The sequence below is a fragment of the Schistocerca serialis genome, chromosome 11 (genome assembly GCF_023864345.2).
Source record: "Schistocerca serialis cubense isolate TAMUIC-IGC-003099 chromosome 11, iqSchSeri2.2, whole genome shotgun sequence".
NCBI classification, from domain to species: Eukaryota; Metazoa; Arthropoda; class Insecta; order Orthoptera; family Acrididae; genus Schistocerca; species Schistocerca serialis.
Genome location: NC_064648.1, coordinates 73,696,694 through 73,717,107, shown reverse-complemented (window position 1 = coordinate 73,717,107; position 20,414 = coordinate 73,696,694). Strand labels below are relative to the sequence as shown.

The 20,414-nt window shown below is 42.7% G+C and overlaps 1 protein-coding gene across 6 annotated transcripts in view; it reads right to left on the bottom strand.

Moving 5' to 3' along the window:
- The window catches only part of LOC126427267 (zinc finger protein 492-like), a 603,844-nt gene that overhangs the window by 555,955 nt on the left and 27,475 nt on the right, over window positions 1-20,414 (bottom strand). For all 6 annotated transcript variants that reach the window (XM_050089523.1, XM_050089519.1, XM_050089522.1 and 3 more), the window contains one exon: window positions 17,249-17,311. In XM_050089523.1, coding sequence (XP_049945480.1) covers window positions 17,249-17,311 — 63 coding nt within the window. The remainder of the gene's footprint in view (window positions 1-17,248; window positions 17,312-20,414) is intronic.

The window sequence follows — 20,414 nt, the reverse complement described above, 5'->3', positions numbered from 1 at the left end:
ATGCATCTCCATAATTTCACACTGTGCCATACTGCACTAATTTTACACATAATCAGTCATTACATAGCGTATTTCACGGTGCTTACTGAGCCCTATCCTTCCTTTGGTAACCTGACAGTTTGCCCGTGGCAAGAAGAAGGAGGGTGTGCTTACTCCCTGTGCATTAACATAGGATTGGAAAGGCGGCGAGCCCAAGAACTACAATGAAATGAATACCCCTAGCTCCATACAGGCATTGATATATGTCAATGGGGACAGCTGAAAATATGTTCCCCGATCAGGACTTGAACCTAGGATCTCCTGCATAAATGGCAGATGCTCTATCCATCTGTGCCACCAAGGACACAGATGATAGTGTAACTGCAGGGACTTATCTCTGGCATGCCTACCACGAGACCCACATTCCCAACCTATTGTCCCACGCTATATTCATAGTGCCCCTACCCACTAACTCATTACTCGCGGCTTTTTGCCAATTCCTGTTTGTGCAGCCACATAGAAGAAGATGGTCAAATGGCCAGTTAGCCCTTTCGGACATGTCTGAAAGAACAGGTACCATCTTCATATACCCAAGAACTACGAGTACAACTGTCACTTGTGACTCAAGCTGACATGTAATCGGATGGCATTTGTTGCTTCTGCCTCAACTTATTTTGAGAGTTTGTTTACGGACTTGTGAGTGAATGGTTAAGAGTTGAAGGCTGTGATTATAAAAATGGCTCTGAGCACTATGGGACTTAACATCTGTGGTCATCAGTCCCGTAGAACTTGGAACTACTTAAACCTAACTAACCTAAGGACATCACACACATCCATGCCCGAGGCAGGATTTGAACCTGCGACCATAGCAGTCGCGCGGTTCCTGAAGAACCGCTAGACCACTGCGGCCGGGGCTGTGATTATAAAGAGGTGTTGAGAGTTATAGTAACTGGTATTTATAGAAGAAAACGAACAAAACATGTCCACGTTTTTCGATCCAGTGAACCGATGTGGCTGAAGAGAAACTAAAGGTAAATATTTTGTAGTTCTCCAAAAATTTTCAAAATGGTTGACAGCAATTCCTGGAAAAGACAATCTGACTCCGAGTTGTTTTGTGTGAGATTCACATTTCAGTGAGGAACAACAAATGTTTATCGTCAGTAAATAAGTTGAAATTGTAAGACAAGGGCGGTCTTTTAAAACCAGAGCGGCTCAGTGGTTCCTCGTGTATTTCCCAGTTTACTGAAATATCTGTCGAAAATATTACACAAAAGAAAATTGTCCGTCAAGCACTCCCTAAAGGGAAGCTGTGGAAGGAAGACAGTAAACAAGCTGCAGTTTCAATGTCTGCCAGTGCTTCTTCTGCTAAAGGAAAATGTAGGGTGCAGATCAGTGCTGAACGGAGTAGTAATCACATGAAAACAATGTTGATGTGCCAGAAACTGGAAATTGTCCGATTAAGTGATAAATTAAGGGCAGCAAATGCCAAAATCAATCTCTTCCAGAAGCAAGTCTCAGATGAAAACCATAAGATGGCTCAGTCGAATGTCCTACATCACTGTACACTCCGTAAAAACAGAAAATCATATTTGCCACCATGTTAAAGAAATGCCAATTTAGAAACAGCAAGAGAATGCACTATGTGATGTGATAATGAATTTACTCTGGATAGCATGCCCTTGAAAATTAGAAGCTCAAAGGATATAGACATGGTTTGAGGCACGCATTGTTGCAACAACGTTCTGAAACATCTCCAAAAGTAAATAATCTCAATTGCTCATGTAAAATTAACCAAGAGGCTGTAGAACAATTAAGAATTATTTTCGGAAACGGCAAAATGAAAACAAAGACATGCTGATTTTTGATGAAGTAAAGCACAAGGAAAGCTACATTTCAATAACACTTTGCTGAAAGTTTGTTTCGTCAATTTATGGGTATATACTTCAGACAATTGTAGTAATAACTTTGCCTATCATTGCTCTGGTGTTGCTATCTGTTGCTCTGATGCATAATCGTATTCACCCTATTTTAGTATACTCGAGTCACAATGCCACCCCCAGTGATGTCTAGCATATATTGATTCAAGTCATTATCCAGCTAGAGCAAGCCAGAATGACACTTATTGCATTCACTTCTTATGGCGCAGTACACAACTGAATAAAAAGGTCCAGCAGTGTCTAGGAATTACTGGCATAAAAAATAAAGTTCCTTGCTCAACATCAAACACAGTTGACAAGACCGGAAGAATATGGGCATTTTCGTACGCTATTCGTGTCATAAATTGAATAAAAAGTGGTTGATGTGATAAAAGTGATGTACTTTTTAACGATGGCATAATCAACTACAATTATCGACCAGATAGTTCTCCAGAATCAACAGGATTATTCATTAGATAAATAAATAACTTAGTGGACACACTTATATTCTCTTGGTGATGCTTTGCACAAAACACACAGGCTCACAAAAAGTTAATGAAATGGGGAGGCATTCTATCTATACAGTAAAAGCTTTTGTTCTGAAAGAACACACTGGCGCTAAGAGTAACCACTAATAGTACCTTCGAAATACCTAAATACTTATGGAAAAGAGGTTGCATTTCTCTCCCAGCAGCAGCATCATTTCGGTATCTCTACGTCTCCGAGTTGAAAATCGTCACCCATCAGCAAGACTACTTCTGCTCGGACAAGTTACAATTTGCTTGCCAGTACATTCCTGTAGAACTTTCATTGTCTCTTGCAGAAACTGAACATAAATGTCAATTTTCGTTGACGTTTTACGTGAGACAAACACATATGTTAGCTGGATATTTGCAACAAAAGCACTAATACAGGGTTTTGCAGCAGAAAACTTATTTGAAAAAAACCCTCTGTATTCCATATAGTATCTAAGATCCACAATGTAAGTCAGTCTGCTGATTTTTCCATTGTAACACATACTTCTGTGGGTCACAAGCAGACCAACTGACATCTCACGGCAGATCTACTGAACTAGGACAGTCAGCACGTTTCCTCTTCTACTCACTATCGTTTGCCTGCAGTTACAGTGTCGTTTCCTGCATCCACTGAACGACTTTTCCTTAATATTTAATTAAATCCCCTGTGTATTTCATCCTGTTTGCATTTGTAATGCTAACACTTTCTCATGCTCACAGCTCTGGTTTGAATATTTTCTGGCATATGACACTGTTCCAACAATGTCATTTCCAACACTTTTTGTTTTTTCTCTCTGTCCAGACATCAGAGTCTCAGAATGGACCAAAGATGATAGAGATGAGATTTTCTCTCAGTTGTGTTTACAATACTTAAGAACTCTGTTTATAAACCAACCCTGGGGCTGTAACTAATATAAGCCTAAATTTTAGTATTGCTGGACACACTACATTAAGTAACAATCATTTTCATAGTTTCAGATTTTTGAATGTACTAATGCTGCCTCATTTAATATCCAGCTGTAAGTTTGTGCCCACACATCAAAACTTCTCTAGGGTTGTAAATCAAATTCCCAGTATGCACTGGGTCACTTTGCACCACTCCTGAGGGAAGAGTCAACACATCTGGCTTCTTAGCGTTTTGGACTACAAACCTCACTTATTTCATGTGCCCTATCAAGTTGGGATCCTTGCTATTTCCATTAATCTGTCAAATATTATGTTGAGCATTCATGGTGACACGTAGAATCTTGTCCCAAATCAGTACGCATTTTAAATGTACAGGTCATCATCTCTCTCATATCTGTACCTTTGCTCTTGTCCCTGTCTGTCTCCTCAGTACACCCACTAACTTTTCTGGATTTCTACACTCCCTCACATTGTTGTGTAACCTCTGTCTGTGACCATTGTCCTGTGATGGAAAAATCTATAAACACTGAAGAAATGTGTTAGTTAAATTCCTAGCACTTCTCCCATTGTCTCGTAATATGGAGGCTCATTGAAAAGTAATGCTGCCGAATATTTTTATTCTGTTCTCAATATCAGTTGAGGAATTACTTATCATGCACATTACATGGTCGAATTCCCATTTCACTGACAACTTCCAACACTACTATTATGCAACTTTGAATTGTAGTGTGTAACATTGCAGTGTGTAATGGAACTATGTCATTGCATGAGAAATAGTGTGTTCTAGTCAAGTTTGTAAATGTCAAAATGGGCCTTCAATTGAATCCACAGAAGAACGAATGCAGTGCATTGTTTTCACTATATCAACGTCAGTAATGTCCAAACATTCAGTTGTCCACACTCATAATGAAACAGACGGAGCCGCTAACCTCAGCTCAAAGTGGACGGCTGCATAGGCCAACACTTAAAGACATCTTTGAGGAATTCAGTCTTATAGTGATGAAGTGGTGCAAGTAGAGGTGAGGCTGTGGCTCCATCAACAGAGTTGAACAGCCTACTGTGACAGTATCAATGAACTGATCACTCACTGGGAGAAATGATTTCATTGCCAATGTGGCTTTGTTGCGACATAAATATCTAGAGATGAAGAATAAACATGTAGAATGTTTATGAAATTTTATCCAAAAATCTGTATACGTTTTCACATAAATTTGTAGGCATTACTTTTCAACATGCCATCATAAATGTGGTTAAAAGGTCACATTGCTACCCACTAACATCCAATTGCTTCTACAGTTAAACTGTGCATGCCACTTTATAGCATGTGTCTGAGTATTTGTGATACCAATAGAACTATTTTTCAACGGTTACCCCAACACAGAGGCAATATTGTAGAAACATCTGACGATTGCAAAAACAGTTTTGTAGTTCAGGTGCTTGTGAATGCAGTACTTGTTTAAACAGGTGTCAGGAAGCATATGTTTGAGCTCAAAAATCTCATTTAGACATTACGGTCATGTCGTTTGATACTGGAATAAACATTATGTCACAGTGTTCTTACAAAGTCCTGTGCAGATTGATGTATAGCATACACGAGATGATCAAAAAGTCAGTATAAATTTGAAAACTGCATAAATCACGGAATAAAGTAGATAGAGAGGTACAAAATGACACACATGCTTGGAATGACATGGGGTTTTATTAGAACCAAAAAAATACAAACCCTCAAAAATGTCTGACAGATGGTGCTTCATCTGATCAGAATAGCAATAATTAGCATAACAAAGTAAGACAAAGCAAAGATGATCTTTATAGGAAATGCTCAATATGTTCACCATCATTCCTCAACAACAGCTGTAGTCGAGGAATAATGTTGTGAACAGCATTGTAAAGCATGTCCAGAATTATGGTGAGGCATTGGCGTCAGATGATGTCTTTCAGCATCCCTAGAGATGTCGGTCGATCACGATACACTTATGACTTCAGGTAACCCCAAAGCCAATAATCGCATGGACTGAGGTCTGGGGACCTGGCAGGCCAAGCATGATGAAAGTGGCGGCTGAGCACACGATCATCACAAAACGACGCGCGCAGGAGATCTTTCACGTGTCTAGCAATACTTTGTTTCTTTTTGATCTAATAAAACCCCATGTCATTCCAAGCATGTGTGTCATTTTTTACCTCTATCTACATTATTCCGTAGTTTATTAAGTTTTCAAATTTATACTGACTTTCTGATCACCCAGTAGTTCTCAAAAAACACACAATCTACCAGTTCTGAGCCACCTCCTTTGTGCTACTTCATTTGGATCCACTATGCACCACATAAAATGCACACAATTACACGCCATTTACAGTGCCTATTTGACATATATAACATTAAAATTGGTATTCTTTGGGCATGGGAGGGGAAGATACTTCTGACTGGTTTGATGTGGCCTGTCATGACTTGTGGTCCTGTGCCAATCTCTTCATCTCATAGTAACAATGATATCCACCTTCTTTAACTACTTGTTGGATATATTCCAATGTGTATTCCTTACAGTTTTTGCCCTCTACAGCTCCGACTAGTACCACAAAAGATATTCTCTGTTGTCTTCATATACACATCCTATTACAATGTCCCTTCCCATCAGTGTTTTCCGCAAGTGCCTTTTTTTGGTAATTTTATGGAGAACCTCATTCCAATTTCACCCAGTCATATCAGTTCAATTAATTTTGATCAGTCTTTTGTAATACACGTCTCAGATGATTCACTTATCTTTATTTCTGTTTCCCACCTCCAGCTAGCCAGTAATAATTCTAGCTGTTCTTGTTTTACAAAGCTAGATACTATTACTAAAAACAGAAAGATATACAACACAAAGATATATAACTAAAAGACAGTATGTCCACTTTCGGCATGTATAACAGGAGCAAGGCATCATGGCGTGGAAGCGATGAGCCTTGGTAGGTCTTTGAAGGGAGGTTTTTTTGGGGAGGGGGGGACCAATGAGGTCTGGAGCTATGTTCAATCACATCCCAGATGTATTCGATTGGGTTCAGATCTTGCGAGTTGGGGGAGAGGGAGCCAGCACATCAACTGGAACTCACCACTGTGTTCCTCTAACCACTCCATACCACTCCATCACACTCCTGGCCTTGTAACATGTTGCATTATCTTGTTGAAAAATGCCAGTGCTGTCACGAAACATGACTTACGAAGTGGCGTATGTGGTCTGCTATTAGGGTATGATACCCCTTGGCCATCACTGTGCCCTGTCGAAGTTCCATTGGATCCATGGATGGCCACATTAATGATCTCCAGATCATAATGGAGCCGCCACCAGTTTGTGTCTGTCCCATTGTACAGATTTCAAGACAAGGAACTGCTCCCATGGAAGACAACAGATCTGCACCCTCCCACTGGCATGATGAAGGTATCGGGGTTCAGCAGACCATGCGACACACTGCCACTGTGCCAACATTCAGTGCCAATGGTCACCTGCCCATTTCAGTCGTAGTTGCTGATGATGTGATGTTAACACTGGCATGTTCAAGGGTAATAGCCTGCAGAGGCCATTCAGCAGTGTTCTGTGCACTGTGTGTTCAGACACACTTTTCTCTGCCCAGCATTAAAGTCTAATGTTAGTTCTGCCACAGTTTGCTGCCCATCCTCTTACCAGTCTGCCCAGCTTATGACATCTGACATCTGTAATGAGGGCAGGCCACCCAGCTCCATGATGTCTGGATGTTGTTTCACCTTGGTTTTATTGCAGCACTCATCAAACATCTGACAAGTCATAAAGTTTCCGAAATGCTCGTGCTGAGCCTCTGGGCTATCACAATCTGCCCTTAGTCAAACTCAGATCACACACCCTCCCCCTTCTACACAGAGAGGATGCTCACTGATACTACATGTACAATGCATGTGTGACAAGCAGCCATTCCTTGCCAGGTGACGCTGTTATCGCCTGGATGGATTTATATTGATACTATGGCAGAGGATGGGAAAAAGCAAGTATTAAAAAATAGTTTTAACGGTATATATTTACTGTTTTTTAAATGGAATGGGTTAAAATCAAATATTAAATGCTTGTACCACATGTAAGTGCAATACACTAGTATTATCAGATAAATTATATACCAGGGGTGTGTGGATATGCAACAGGGTGAAGAGTGGATGTGTTGAGTGGAAGCACAATGGAAAGTAAGTTGCAGGAAATTACCCACTTTCGTAACAGCACTGTTACAAAAATTAAAAGCAGGACACTCTGTGAAGTTATGCCCATGGCATGGGCATAGGGGAGGTGGAGGGGGAGAGAGGGAGGAAGATGGAGGGGGAGGAGAAGCGTGAAGGTGTTTCACCTCTTTTCCACATGTGTTAACACTTCATTAATAATGGTAATAAAAGTAACATATGGACGAAATCTGTGTGAATGTCTATACTGTTCTACACTGGTAGAGGGCGAAATTGTCTGTGTCATCCAGTACAGCAACTAAAATGTTCTTCCAGGGAAAACAACTTCCCCCACTACAACTGTCACTCGATTTTCAGTTTACATACAGTCTATACCTCCCCAGCGTTTCCTGTGCAGTCCTCTTCTGTAAGTAGACAAAATATCCTCACTCAGCTGGCATTTATACATGGTGATTTATTCCACTGTGTGCAAACACTAGGGATTGATTGATAAGACGATACAGAACATAGAAGGTCTAATGAACTTATGTCCAGAATGCATGGTTTCCATGCTAGAGACCATTTATTTAATCATACATTGTTACAGAGACTGCGGCCTAGTATGTGCTGTACCAAGCTGCCACAGTTGCAATAAGTACTGAAATAGTTTCCATGTGGCTCACTGCATGTGAGTATGTGCTGCAGCACGTTCTGTCTCACATTTCGGCAAGCTGCACCTAAACAGTGTCAAAGGCAGCATGAATACGTTGCTGCAATGTCTCCACATCTGGAATGGACTCTGTGTATACAATACTTTTGAGATAACCAGAAATTGTATGGGTTGAGATCTGGTGAATGAGCAGGTCATGCAACTGCCCCCCTCCCCCCCCCCAGTCATATACATCGACCAGTGGAGACAACTGTGATGGGTCTAGGCATCAACAGTGAAGTGGGCTGGAACACCATCATATACAGCCACATAATCCTTTGTTCCATTGATCATGATGATTCATTGTCACCATACCATGGGGGCTCTGCATACTGTCCCATAGATGACCGTTACGAAAGCTGAAGATACCACTGAGCATAAAGGTGACCATCTGGGAATAGGATGGATGAAAAATCTTAGAATTGTGGTTGTCTGGTGAAGGGACTAGAGACGGAACTGCTCCTGATGTGGAAAATCTGTCACTAGCAAGCAAGCCCTGTTGTCTTAAGAGTTAATGGTAGCAACAATTGTCATAGAGAATGTTCCACATGGTCATCTGGGTTACACTGTACTGGCAGGCCGACTGTCTGGAACTAACACAGCAATGGCCTTCCACAGTGTTAACTACATTTTCCTTTAAGTCTGGTGTCTGCATATTTTGGGTACGTCCTTCATGATTTCCTGCTTCCTGAAGCAACCCTGTCTTAGATAGTGAAACACTGTTGGAAACATTGAATGCTGTGATTGTTATTGGTGGGGATAGGTCTCCTGATACAACCCTGCTAGCCGTCGCCATTCGCCTTTCTGTAAGGAAACATGTTTGCAAGCTCTCAATACGAATATCGAATGATTGTGTACAAAGCTGTATCACATCCACTACAAGGTGAGTGGATAAGAGAAGTGAATCGGAGACATTACCAATTACTATGGCAGGAGAGGATCCTATGGCATGATGTAGGAAACCATGCATACAGTAACTGTGGCTGGATGGTACAGTACATATTAGACCACAATCTATGAAACAATGTATGATTTAATAAATGGTCTCTGGCATGGAAATCATGCATTTCTGGACATAAGATCTTTTCTCTTTTATATCCTCTCATCAATCAATTCCTGGAGTTTGTAAATGGTGGAAAAAGACACCCTATATAGTGTTGTTATTTTCAGATTATTAATTCAATATTCACTGCTTGTATTATGTGAGCTATTGTGTAAAATACAAGCCTGAAAGCAGGGCTGAGAAGTACTTAGTTTATAAATGTGATTGTGTTGGTGGGAAAGGGGCTGAATTGGTAAATGTGTCACTTTGTTGCTGTCTACTGTTGAAAGCATGTTGTAAAGCTGTGTAATTAAGTTGCTGTCACTTGGTGAATTAATGATTTATCAGACAGGTACTGCAGGTCTCTCACTATTAACTGTGTGTTGGTGACTCCTAGCAAACAGCTCCAGGTGGTGTTGGCTTTGGTCAAACAGCTTGAGGCTGTTGCCAATGGGCATCACTATGGAAGACTAGACATCTACTATGTCCCACACGTCCACCCAATTGGTCCACTACTGTGGCCCTCCTCTGAACTGCCTGCACTGGAGGTGACCCATCACCTACAGTCAAGTGGTAGGTAACTCCAGCAAAAGAATTTCTGAGGGGCTGATCAGAGTTCCACCACAGATAGCACGACAAACAAGTTCTGGGTGCTGTTTGTGGCTGACAAAATCCCTGAGCCAGATGAAGGCACTCTTTTCCAGAGCAAGCCACTCAGCCCACAAGGTCTGGGCATTCACAGAGAGGGGGTTTACTGGTAGTTGGGAGTTCCAACATTAGGGGATATGGCTGCGGAAGAGGGGAAGGAATCCATTGTGCACTGTGCACATATAAGGAGGAATTTTGGAAGGCATTATCCTAGATGGGGAATGGGTGTGTCCAAATATCATGAAAAACAAAGGGTGCTGCCAAGTGCAGGTAGTGGCTCATGTTTTAACTAAAAAGATGTGTTGCATTGGATTGGAAGAGATTCTCTATGGTTTTGAGTGGCTAGCTGAAGTAGTAAAGACCAAGATGAAGGCAGAGATTGCCATCTGTAGCATCGTATACATAACTGACTGTGGTCCTTGGGTACAGAGACCAGTGGATGGCTTGAATCAGGGGTCCAGATGGTTCTGCATCCATGTAGGCTGAAGATTCCTTGACTTGCACCATAGGGTGGTGGGTTTCTGGGTTCTGCTTAATAGGTCAGAGCTCCACTATACACAGGAAGTGGCTACACAGGTAGTGGGACCTGTGTGATGGGAACTGGGCAGTATTTTTAGGTTCCTGTGGAAGGAACATGTTCTTGCAAACTGCTAGTGAGTAAGTTCAGATAACCAGCATATGGAACAGACTGTAGAACGATATATTGCCACCAACATATATCTCACAAGGTTTATATGGAGCCATATAGACAGTCAATTCTCCATCATTCCAGTTGCAAGTGGGACACAATGTTAATGATCATTGGTGGCATAAGGTATCCTCCATCATGCACTATATGTTGGCTGAAGAAATATATATCTAGTTATAGATAAATGTGAAGACTTGAGGGCTCTACCAAATAGTGACTAAAAGCATCATCTATTGGCTAGCAGGATTCAAGCTAGATTGGCTTGTAACCCTCTCAAAACTAACTCAAGGGGTCTGCTCCTCGGATTACTCAAAAGGAAATCCCTTTTGACATGAGTTGGCATCGGCTTGCTCAGGAGTCACCACACATGGTGAAACCAGTTAGGTTTCTGTTAATAACTTGCCTAACAACATGATTTTACGTAGTTGGCAAGAGGGGATATCTTCATTGCTTGAAGAGCAGCAAATTTATACTTCCAAACGAAAAGAATATTAATGAACAAAATTAATTTTCCTACACCACTTATTTTGTTGAGTGGTACTTAAGTAAATAAATAAGTGAAATCAAAGTGAAGTAGAAATTAGAAAATAAACGAAAAACTTGGTATAGTTTAGAGATTTACATACTGGCAAACAGCGGGCAGATCAGAAGAGACAATGACCGTGAAGTCAGCAAGTTCAGAAGCCATCGCCCTCCCCACATAAGCAGACGCTGTCGATTCAGCTGTCAGGGCATCGCCCGACCGGCTCAGGTGTTTCTCAGTTGTCACATGTGAGCAAAGGCCCGCGCCTATATTCCAAGAGTCGATGACCGACGTTAAGAAGATTCTTCGAGAAGCTTTTCAACATGACCGAAGAGGCAATGACCGTGAAGTCGTTCACCTCCAGTGAAGTGAAGTGAATTAATACGTGAGATGCAGTGGACCCGACAAAGAGTAGCAGTAGTTTTTAGTCAGTTTCGGTGCTGAAGACTGTCATGCAAGAAGAGACTACATCGTACACAGACGCACCAAGTCCGCCGCTGCAATAGAATAGCAAGCAGCAGCCTCGGCGCCAGAAAACAGGGGTTAAAAGGTATTTGAAGTCTGATTTTTAGGTACCCAGGTGACTCGTGACGACGCGAAGGAGACGGTCTCACATCAGCAGGCACCTGTGAGCTGGGATGAAGATCTGACAGCCGAAGACTGGCAAGCGGGAGTCCGTTTTTCGAGTCCGGGACACTGGCGTTCCCCCGCCGCGCCGCTCCGCTGGCCGACGCACAACATACGCGGCCGCTTAGAGAAAAACACTGGGACGCCACATCCAAGGTATTACCCTCTGATGCACGACTTCGCTCTCAATAATCAAACGGGCCACCTCGCGTTGCGCATCTCCAGTCAACTAGGCAGGACGGTGACACGAGATACACACTGCCACGCCTAATCAGACGCCGCCGCTGCCGCTCTCCGAGCCAGAACATCCAGTAAGCAAAGAGTTGTATAAAACTTTCACTAAAAGTTATGTAAAAATGCTGTTTCATTCTACCTCATACCCGAGCCAAGGAAGAACCCAACCTGCCCACATGTTGTTAAGAGAGAAAAATTAATTTCTTTATTATTTTCGCCTTGACATAATGCTTTAGAATCGAAGGACCTCTGCAGTAATGCTCATCCTGACAACTGACTAGCATCAAAAGAAAAAACCCAGTTACATTTAGTGTCAGAATACTACATTTGGTATCAGAGAAAAAAAAAACCTTGGCTCAATACGAGGTGTGAATGACAGTCACTAAATGTCCACAGTTAATATTGTTTAATGTGTGAAAGCATAGAGGTTTGCGTAGCAGTCTTAATATTTCTTTATTCAGAAGTGTATTTTCTCTCATAATTTTAAGAGTTTGTTGAAAATATTTCAGCATCTTTTTCATTCAGTGTAGTAAGATTGTGTAACTAATAGTTCGTAAAATGATGACACGAAATCGTACAAAGTCAGAGTCAGCACCACAAGAGGTTTCCACTGAGGAAGCTTTTCAGAGCTAGTTAATCAAATAGTACAGCTTAAAAATGATAGTAATACAACATTTAAACAGTTGAGTGAGGTTAGGCAAACCAGTTCAATCCCTCCCACCCTAGATTCCTCAGCAGCAGCCTTAGTAACTCCTGGACCCTGGATCGGCTGTTATGGATACCTCGGACGTCCCTTCCTCCCCGCCGCTAGCGGTTGATACGCCCAGTTCCTCTTCCCACTGCCGCCCACCTTGGCACCGTCCGGGGCGTTTCCACCCGTACGCGCAAGTTTCACAGAGGAGGGATCTGGTACCGCACCCCATGGAATTTGAATCCGCAGCAGACATCATGGACGTTGAAGACCCATAGCGGTCTCTGCACCATCGCGCCTTGAGCTGTGGTGGCGCGCGCCTCCTGGCCCGCTTTTAGTGTGTGAGCGCCACAGTGCAACACGTGGTCCCAGTGGCCAATAGCGGTGCCCCCGATAGCGTGCTTAAACGCCGGCCACTCGCTCAGCCAGTCAGTCTAATCTCGCTTATGTCGGTTTACACCTCGCTTTGCACTAGACTGCTTACTTCCTGTTTCCTTGTGACTCTGTTGTTCGGTCTTCTTGTATTCGTTCCATCCTACGTTGGTCATGTCCGTCCTCTTCAGTTGTGTTGTTGTTCTCGCACCACTCCACGGGTCCCACCGCGCCTTCCATTCTTGTTACCCCGCGACCGTCCTGGTCGCAGTTAAAACAGGATCCAGATTGCTTGGGTTGTTAAGCAACCACTAAAATCAGACATTTTATGTTCTATTGCATGTCGTGCCCCAGGGTGATTACTTTGCTCTTTGGTCACTGTTTGGTGGTAGCCATTCATTCTGCTGGGCAGCTGGCTGGTAGTCATATCAATCAATATAAAAAGCTGTGCAATGACTGCAACAGAGGCAGTAAATGACATGACTGCTATCACAGGTAGCCAGCCTCTGATGGGATTGGACAAGCCTGACAGGACGGCAATAGGAAGTGCTGTGTGGGTGGATTGGGCAGGTCTTGCACCTAGGTCTTCCACAGGGATCATATCCCTGTGGTAAGGGGCTGAAATTGGCAGTAGCATGGACTAAGATGCTGTAGAGTTTGAGAGGGTGACAGAACACCACTTTAGGGGGAGTGAGAAACATCTTGGTTAGAATGTCCCTCATTTCAGGGTGGAATGAGAGTTAATCAAACCCTGGCGAAGAATGTGGTTCTGTTGTTGAAGTCCATGGTGATATTGGGTGACGAAGGTGGCACACCTTTGTTGAGCACTGGGGTTGTGGAAGGGTTGACTTGTGTGGGATATGGCATGGGAAATCTGTTTGCAGACAGAGTCTGGGAGATAGTGCCTGTCTGTGAAGGTCTCTGCACGACCTTAGTATACTAGCAAGGGAGTAGCTGTCAGTTCAGATATGGTGTAATGTTGGGATTTTTTGGTGTGGAAGGATTGGCAGCTGTTGAAATGCAGGTACTGATGCTGGTTGATGGGTTTAATGTTGACAGATGTGTGGATGGAGCCACCAGGGAGTAGGGGGTCAGCATCTAGGAAGGTAGCATGCTGGGTCGAGGAGTACCAGGTGAAGCAGATTGGACAGAAGGTGTTGAGGTTGTTAAAGAATAAGGATAGGATGTCTTGGTCCTGAGTCCAGATCATGAAGACGATGTCTGTGAACCTGAACCAAACCAAGTGTTTACAGTTTTCAGAGGATAGAAAGTTTCCTCTTGATGGCCCATAAACAGGGAGGGTGCCATGCAGGTGCTCATGGCTGTGCCGCAGATTTGTTGGTATACTTTCTCCTCAGAGTAGTAGTAGTAGTAGTAGTAGTAGTAGTGTTGTATTTTAGGATAAATTAATAAGGTCTATGAGAAATGAGGTGGGTTGGAAGACTGAAGGACAGTGGGAGAGGTAGTGTTCAATAGTGGCATCAAGAGTGATGAGTACAGATCTAGGAGGCAAAAGAACGTGGATGACTCAGAGTTGCTGAGGAAAGTGGGTGGTATCTTTTACATGGGAGGCTAAATTTCAGACAAGGTTGGAGGTGTTGGTGAAATTAGGGCTGAAATTCTTTCAGGGGGAACACAAAACCAGCTACTATGGAGCAGCCAACAGTCGTGGACACTCCATTGTAGCATTTTATTGCACTCCAACTGAAAAGGGTTTTGTAGCCTGTATTCTAGCCTCTCGTGGCAATGACAGCAGCCACTTCCTTCACCAACTCATCCACTACCTCATTACTCATAATTTTTACTAATTTTATCCTAACACACAACCACGACTACTCTGTTTGGAAGGTACACAAATGTATCTGTACCAAAGCTGTGGGCACCCAGCATGGCACCCTCTTATTCCAACCTGTTTATGGACTATCTAGAGGAAAATTTCCTAACCTATTATATCCCCCAAACCCCTAGTCTGGTTCAAGTTTATTGACAACATCTTTATGATCTGGGCTCAGAGGCAAGACACCCTCTCCTCTCATTTCTTCATAACTTCAGCACCTACTCTCCCAACAACTTCACCTGGTCCTCTGTATCCAGCATGCCGCCTTCCTAGACACTGACCCCCTTCTCTCTGATAACTCCATCCACACATATGTTCACATTAAACCCACCACCCACAACCAGTACCCGCTTTTCAATAACTGCAGAACTTTCCACACCAAAAAATCCATCCCTTGATGTGTGGCTACCAAGGGACAGCATATCTGTAGTGACAATAACTTCCTCACCCAGTATGCCAAGGTTTGCAAAGATCTTCACAGGTAAACACTATCCCACAGAACAAATCTCAGAGAGCTGAAAGGAGTACCTAAAGATTTAGTATCTAATAAGCTGAGAAAGGGCGAACTGTCTTTTCCGTGTAAAGATAATGTACTAGCAATGAAATGGAAGGGTAAGATGGATGTGTATATATTGTCTACAAGGCATCAGGCCACATTTGGTATGCATACTAAGAAAAATGGGTCTGGTAATGAAACCACTTCAGGTACTGGATTACAATCTGAATAAAATTGGAGTGGATATCGGATACCAGTGCCTGCAGTACAATCCATTCCATTCCATTCCAGAACAGAACAGAACAGTGAAATGGTGGCGAAAATTATGTTTCCATCTGCTGCTGAGGGGAGTATCAAATGATTTTTGGCTATACAATGCAGTGCACAACAAGAAACTAACAATAACAGAATTCATAACAATGATTGCAGCTCAGCTTGTTGAAGATGATACGCTTTAAGTCATACAAAGGAATGAAGGAACTGTAGGTCAACTGACAAAGAGACATTTTTTGCAGCACATACCTCCAACTACAAAGAAATATGCTGCTCGTGTGTGTCACGTGTGCAGTGCCAGGAGTAAGAAAGAGAATGGCAAAGCTTCTCACAAAGAGACATGGTACAAATATGAACAGTATGGTGTTTCACTCTGCCTGGAACCTTGCTTCAAAATTTTCCACACTAAAAAACAATATGATTCTGTGTGAAATTTGTATGCAATTATTGTAGACTGACAGAAAGATGTTATGTAGTGCCATAATATTAGTTAAAAATAAATGACAATTGCATTCTCTTATCCATATGACTTTTCTAAACTGTTTAAAACACATATGTGATTTCTATAACTGTACCTTAGAGCTGTGCATTCCAAAGTAGTTTCTTTTGCACAGCATTAAAGATGAAAAGTGCAGCTTCAAAATGGTGCCAAATTTGCCACAATCCAAAAAAAATATCTGATGCAGTGATTATCTAAATATTGAAAAAATTGCCTGGTTTCTAGGGATAGGTACATAAAGTAGGCCTGGTACTGAGGGTGTTAATGTCTAAAACAACTTGTCGGCATTCAGGTGACATTATAAAACTTAGCTATTTCAACAGACATTTTTAAGGAAAAAACATCAAGATTGCATTTGTCTGTGCAACAGTCATTTTACACAGCACAACTCAGCTAAGAAGTATGCCATATATTAACAGAGCTCTTTAGAGGTGTTTGGATATATTGCACTGTTTTGTAAATTAGTGTAACACAGTTCACATTTAGGGAAAACAGAACTAACATGTAGCTATTCCTGTGTATGAAGCAATCAGCATTACACCATCTGTATGACAGCAGCTCTCCATTATATTCCAGCAACCTAAACTAAAAGAGACATAGTTTATCTACAACCTGTTACTGTCACTGGAATTGACATGGTGGTCACTTGACCAAAACTGGTTTATTATAAATAAATAAATACATATCATGACAGCTCATAGTTGTTTTGTAACACTGTTCTTCAATTCTGGAGCCCATTAGCAAACTTAAAAAAATCCAGTTCTGAATCGTATTACATCACTATACAATTTCTCTATCAAAATTTTCTATTGCTTTGAAATATTCATTGGAAAAGTTAACTTAGTTATTTACTTACACAGTGACTAGCAACTGGGCATTTCACCGCCTTTAAAAAAACATCCCCTTTTTTTTTTTTTTTTTTTTTAAGAAAGGAAAATCACATGTATCAGTGCACACAACAGCATTATACTTGACGTTTTCATGGTGTCACATTCAGTTATTGTCAGTTCGTGTATCACTTCCCTAAACTTTAATGAAATGTTACTAAGTAAATAACTCTGGGGTAACACAAAGTTATTATTAAATTATGATGATATCCTAAGTTAAAGTAAATAAATGTGATCTATGACTTACCGCATCATCTGTTATGCTCAATGGATCGTACTCATCAAGACAATCATTCTCAAATGCTGAGCCCTGCACAATTTGAAGACCATTAATAGAAAAATTGAAAAAAAAAAGAATAAATTAAGTATACAGAATTGAATACTGTGGCTCTAAACAAAACACTAGCCTAACATTCTCATTATTATACATTGGAAATTAAGTACGTTGCATAAACAATAGCATAAGATGGATCTCCACTAAATGTAGGTGGGGAAGTTAAATTTGGATTGCACTGCCAAAAGCACATGCTGAGATAATCTAACAATGTATTCTGTACTAAATAATGTTAGTCCCATAAATTAGCTACATAATTTAAATAATGTAACATCACCCACTTGATAATCCACACCTAACTATTTTTTGTACATTATAGAGAATTTGTGGTCAGTGCTATATTTGCAGCATAAAAAGAATTTAATGTACTTATGATACTGGTAATTACCCACTATTTTTTGTCAAGACCACACTGTGGAATGTTACATATATATGACTGTAACATTTGAACAGAACATCAGACTGCATCACATAAAGAGAAACTGTACAGATAGGTTGGCGGGATATAAAAATGTTTTCCCTCAAAGATTAGATTAGATTAAATTTTCCTTCCACAGACCCAAAAAATGAGATGATTCTCACGGGCATGGAACATGTTGAAGTATAACATGAAACACTTGAATGTAATATGTACAACCCAGATCATTTGTCAGGAGATTGTTGAAATACGTAAATACACTCCTGGAAATTGAAATAAGAACACCGTGAATTCATTGTCCCAGGAAGGGGAAACTTTATTGACACATTCCTGGGGTCAGATACATCACATGATCACACTGACAGAACCACAGGCACATAGACACAGGCAACAGAGCATGCACAATGTCGGCACTAGTACAGTGTATATCAACCTTTCGCAGCAATGCAGGCTGCTATTCTCCCATGGAGACGATTGTAGAGATGCTGGATGTAGTCCTGTGGAACGGCTTGCCATGCCATTTCCACCTGGTGCCTCAGTTGGACCAGCGTTCGTGCTGGACGTGCAGACCGCGTGAGACGATGCTTCATCCAGTCCCAAACATGCTCAATGGGGGACAGATCCGGAGATCTTGCTGGCCAGGGTAGTTGACTTACACCTTCTAGAGCACGTTGGGTGGCACGGGATACATGCGGACGTGCATTGTCCTGTTGGAACAGCAAGTTCCCTTGCCGGTCTAGGAATGGTAGAACGATGGGTTCGATGACGGTTTGGATGTACCGTGCACTATTCAGTGTCCCCTCGACGATCACCAGTGGTGTACGGCCAGTGTAGGAGATCACTCCCCACACCATGATGCCGGGTGTTGGCCCTGTGTGCCTCGGTTGTATGCAGTCCTGATTGTGGCGCTCACCTGCACGGCGCCAAACACGCATACGACCATCATTGGCACCAAGGCAGGAGCGACTCTCATCGCTGAAGACGACACGTCTCCATTCGTCCCTCCATTCACGCCTGTCACGACACCACTGGAGGCGGGCTGCACGATGTTGGGGCGTGAGCGGAAGACGGCCTAACGGTGTGCGGGACCGTAGCCCAGCTTCATGGAGACGGTTGCGAATGGTCCTCGCCGATACCCCAGGAGCAACAGTGTCCCTAATTTGCTGGGAAGTGGCGGTGCGGTCCCCTACGGCACTGCGTAGGATCCTACGATCTTGGCGTGCATCCGTGCATCGCTGCGGTCCGGTCCCAGGTCGACGGGCACGTGCACCTTCCGCCGACCACTGGCGACAACATCGATGTACTGTGGAGACCTCACGCCCCACGTGTTGAGCAATTCGGCGGTACGTCGACCCGGCCTCCTGCATGCCCACTATACGCCCTCGCTCAAAGTCCGTCAACTGCACATACGGTTCACGTCCACGCTGTCGCGGCATGCTACCGGTGTTAAAGACTGCGATGGAGCTCCGTATGCCACGGCAAACTGGCTGACACTGACGGCGGCGGTGCACAAATGCTGCGCAGCTAGCGCCATTCGACGGCCAACACCGCGGTTCCTGGTGTGTCCGCTGTGCCGTGCGTGTGATCATTGCTTGTACAGCCCTCTCGCAGTGTCCGGAGCAAGTATGGTGGGTCTGACACACCGGTGTCAATGTGTTCTTTTTTCCATTTCCAGGAGTGTACAATGTGGTAAAGTGGAACAGCTGATATTTACAGAATTAACATGCTGTCACAATGAAACACTGTTATGCAGTATCAATACATTTACCTAATCTTGACTGTGGTTACAAAGTGCTGTCAAAACTGAAATCTAACAGACATTTTTACTAAAGCTGGCTGAACAGTCTCTGTTAAGATATTCATTGATAGAGTAAAAGGAGTTGCCTATCAAAAATTCTTTCAACCTCTGTTTAAACTGTGCTTTATCTGAAAGCAAGTTTTTAATGGTTGCTGGCAATTTGTTGAAAATGTGTGTTCCTGAATATTGGATCCCTTTTTGGCCCAAGGCAAGTGATTTTAGGTCTCTATGTGGATTGTTCTTATTCATAGTAACAACAAAAAGACTTTCACAAATATGGCTTTCGGTCAGTAAGGCCTTTGTCAAAACTAGATGTCAAACACACACATACACACTCATGCAAATGCAACTAACACACACTTGACTGCAGTCTGAGGCAACTGAGGCCATAGTGCAAGCAGCAGCACCTGTGCAAGATGGAAGTGGTGACTGGATGGGAATAATGAGGTGGGTGCAGGGAGGGGGAGGGATAGTAGGGTAGCGAGGACGGACAGTGAAGTGCTGTTGGGGAGCATGCAGGGACAAGGTGCAAAGAGGGTAGGGCAGCTACACTATGTGATCAAAAGTATCCGAACACCCCAAAAACACACTTTTTCATATTAGATGCATTTTGCTGCCACCTACCTCCAGGTACTCCATATCAGCGACCTCACAAGTCATTTGACATCGTGAGAGAGCAGAATGGGGTACTCCACAGAACTCACAGACTTCGAATGTCGTCAGGTGATTGGTTGTCACTTGTGTCATACATCTGTATGAGAGATTTCCACACTCCTAAGCATCCCTAGGTCCACGGTTTCTGATGTGATAGTGAAGTGGAAACATGAAGGGACACGTATGGCACAAATGCCGACAGGTCAACC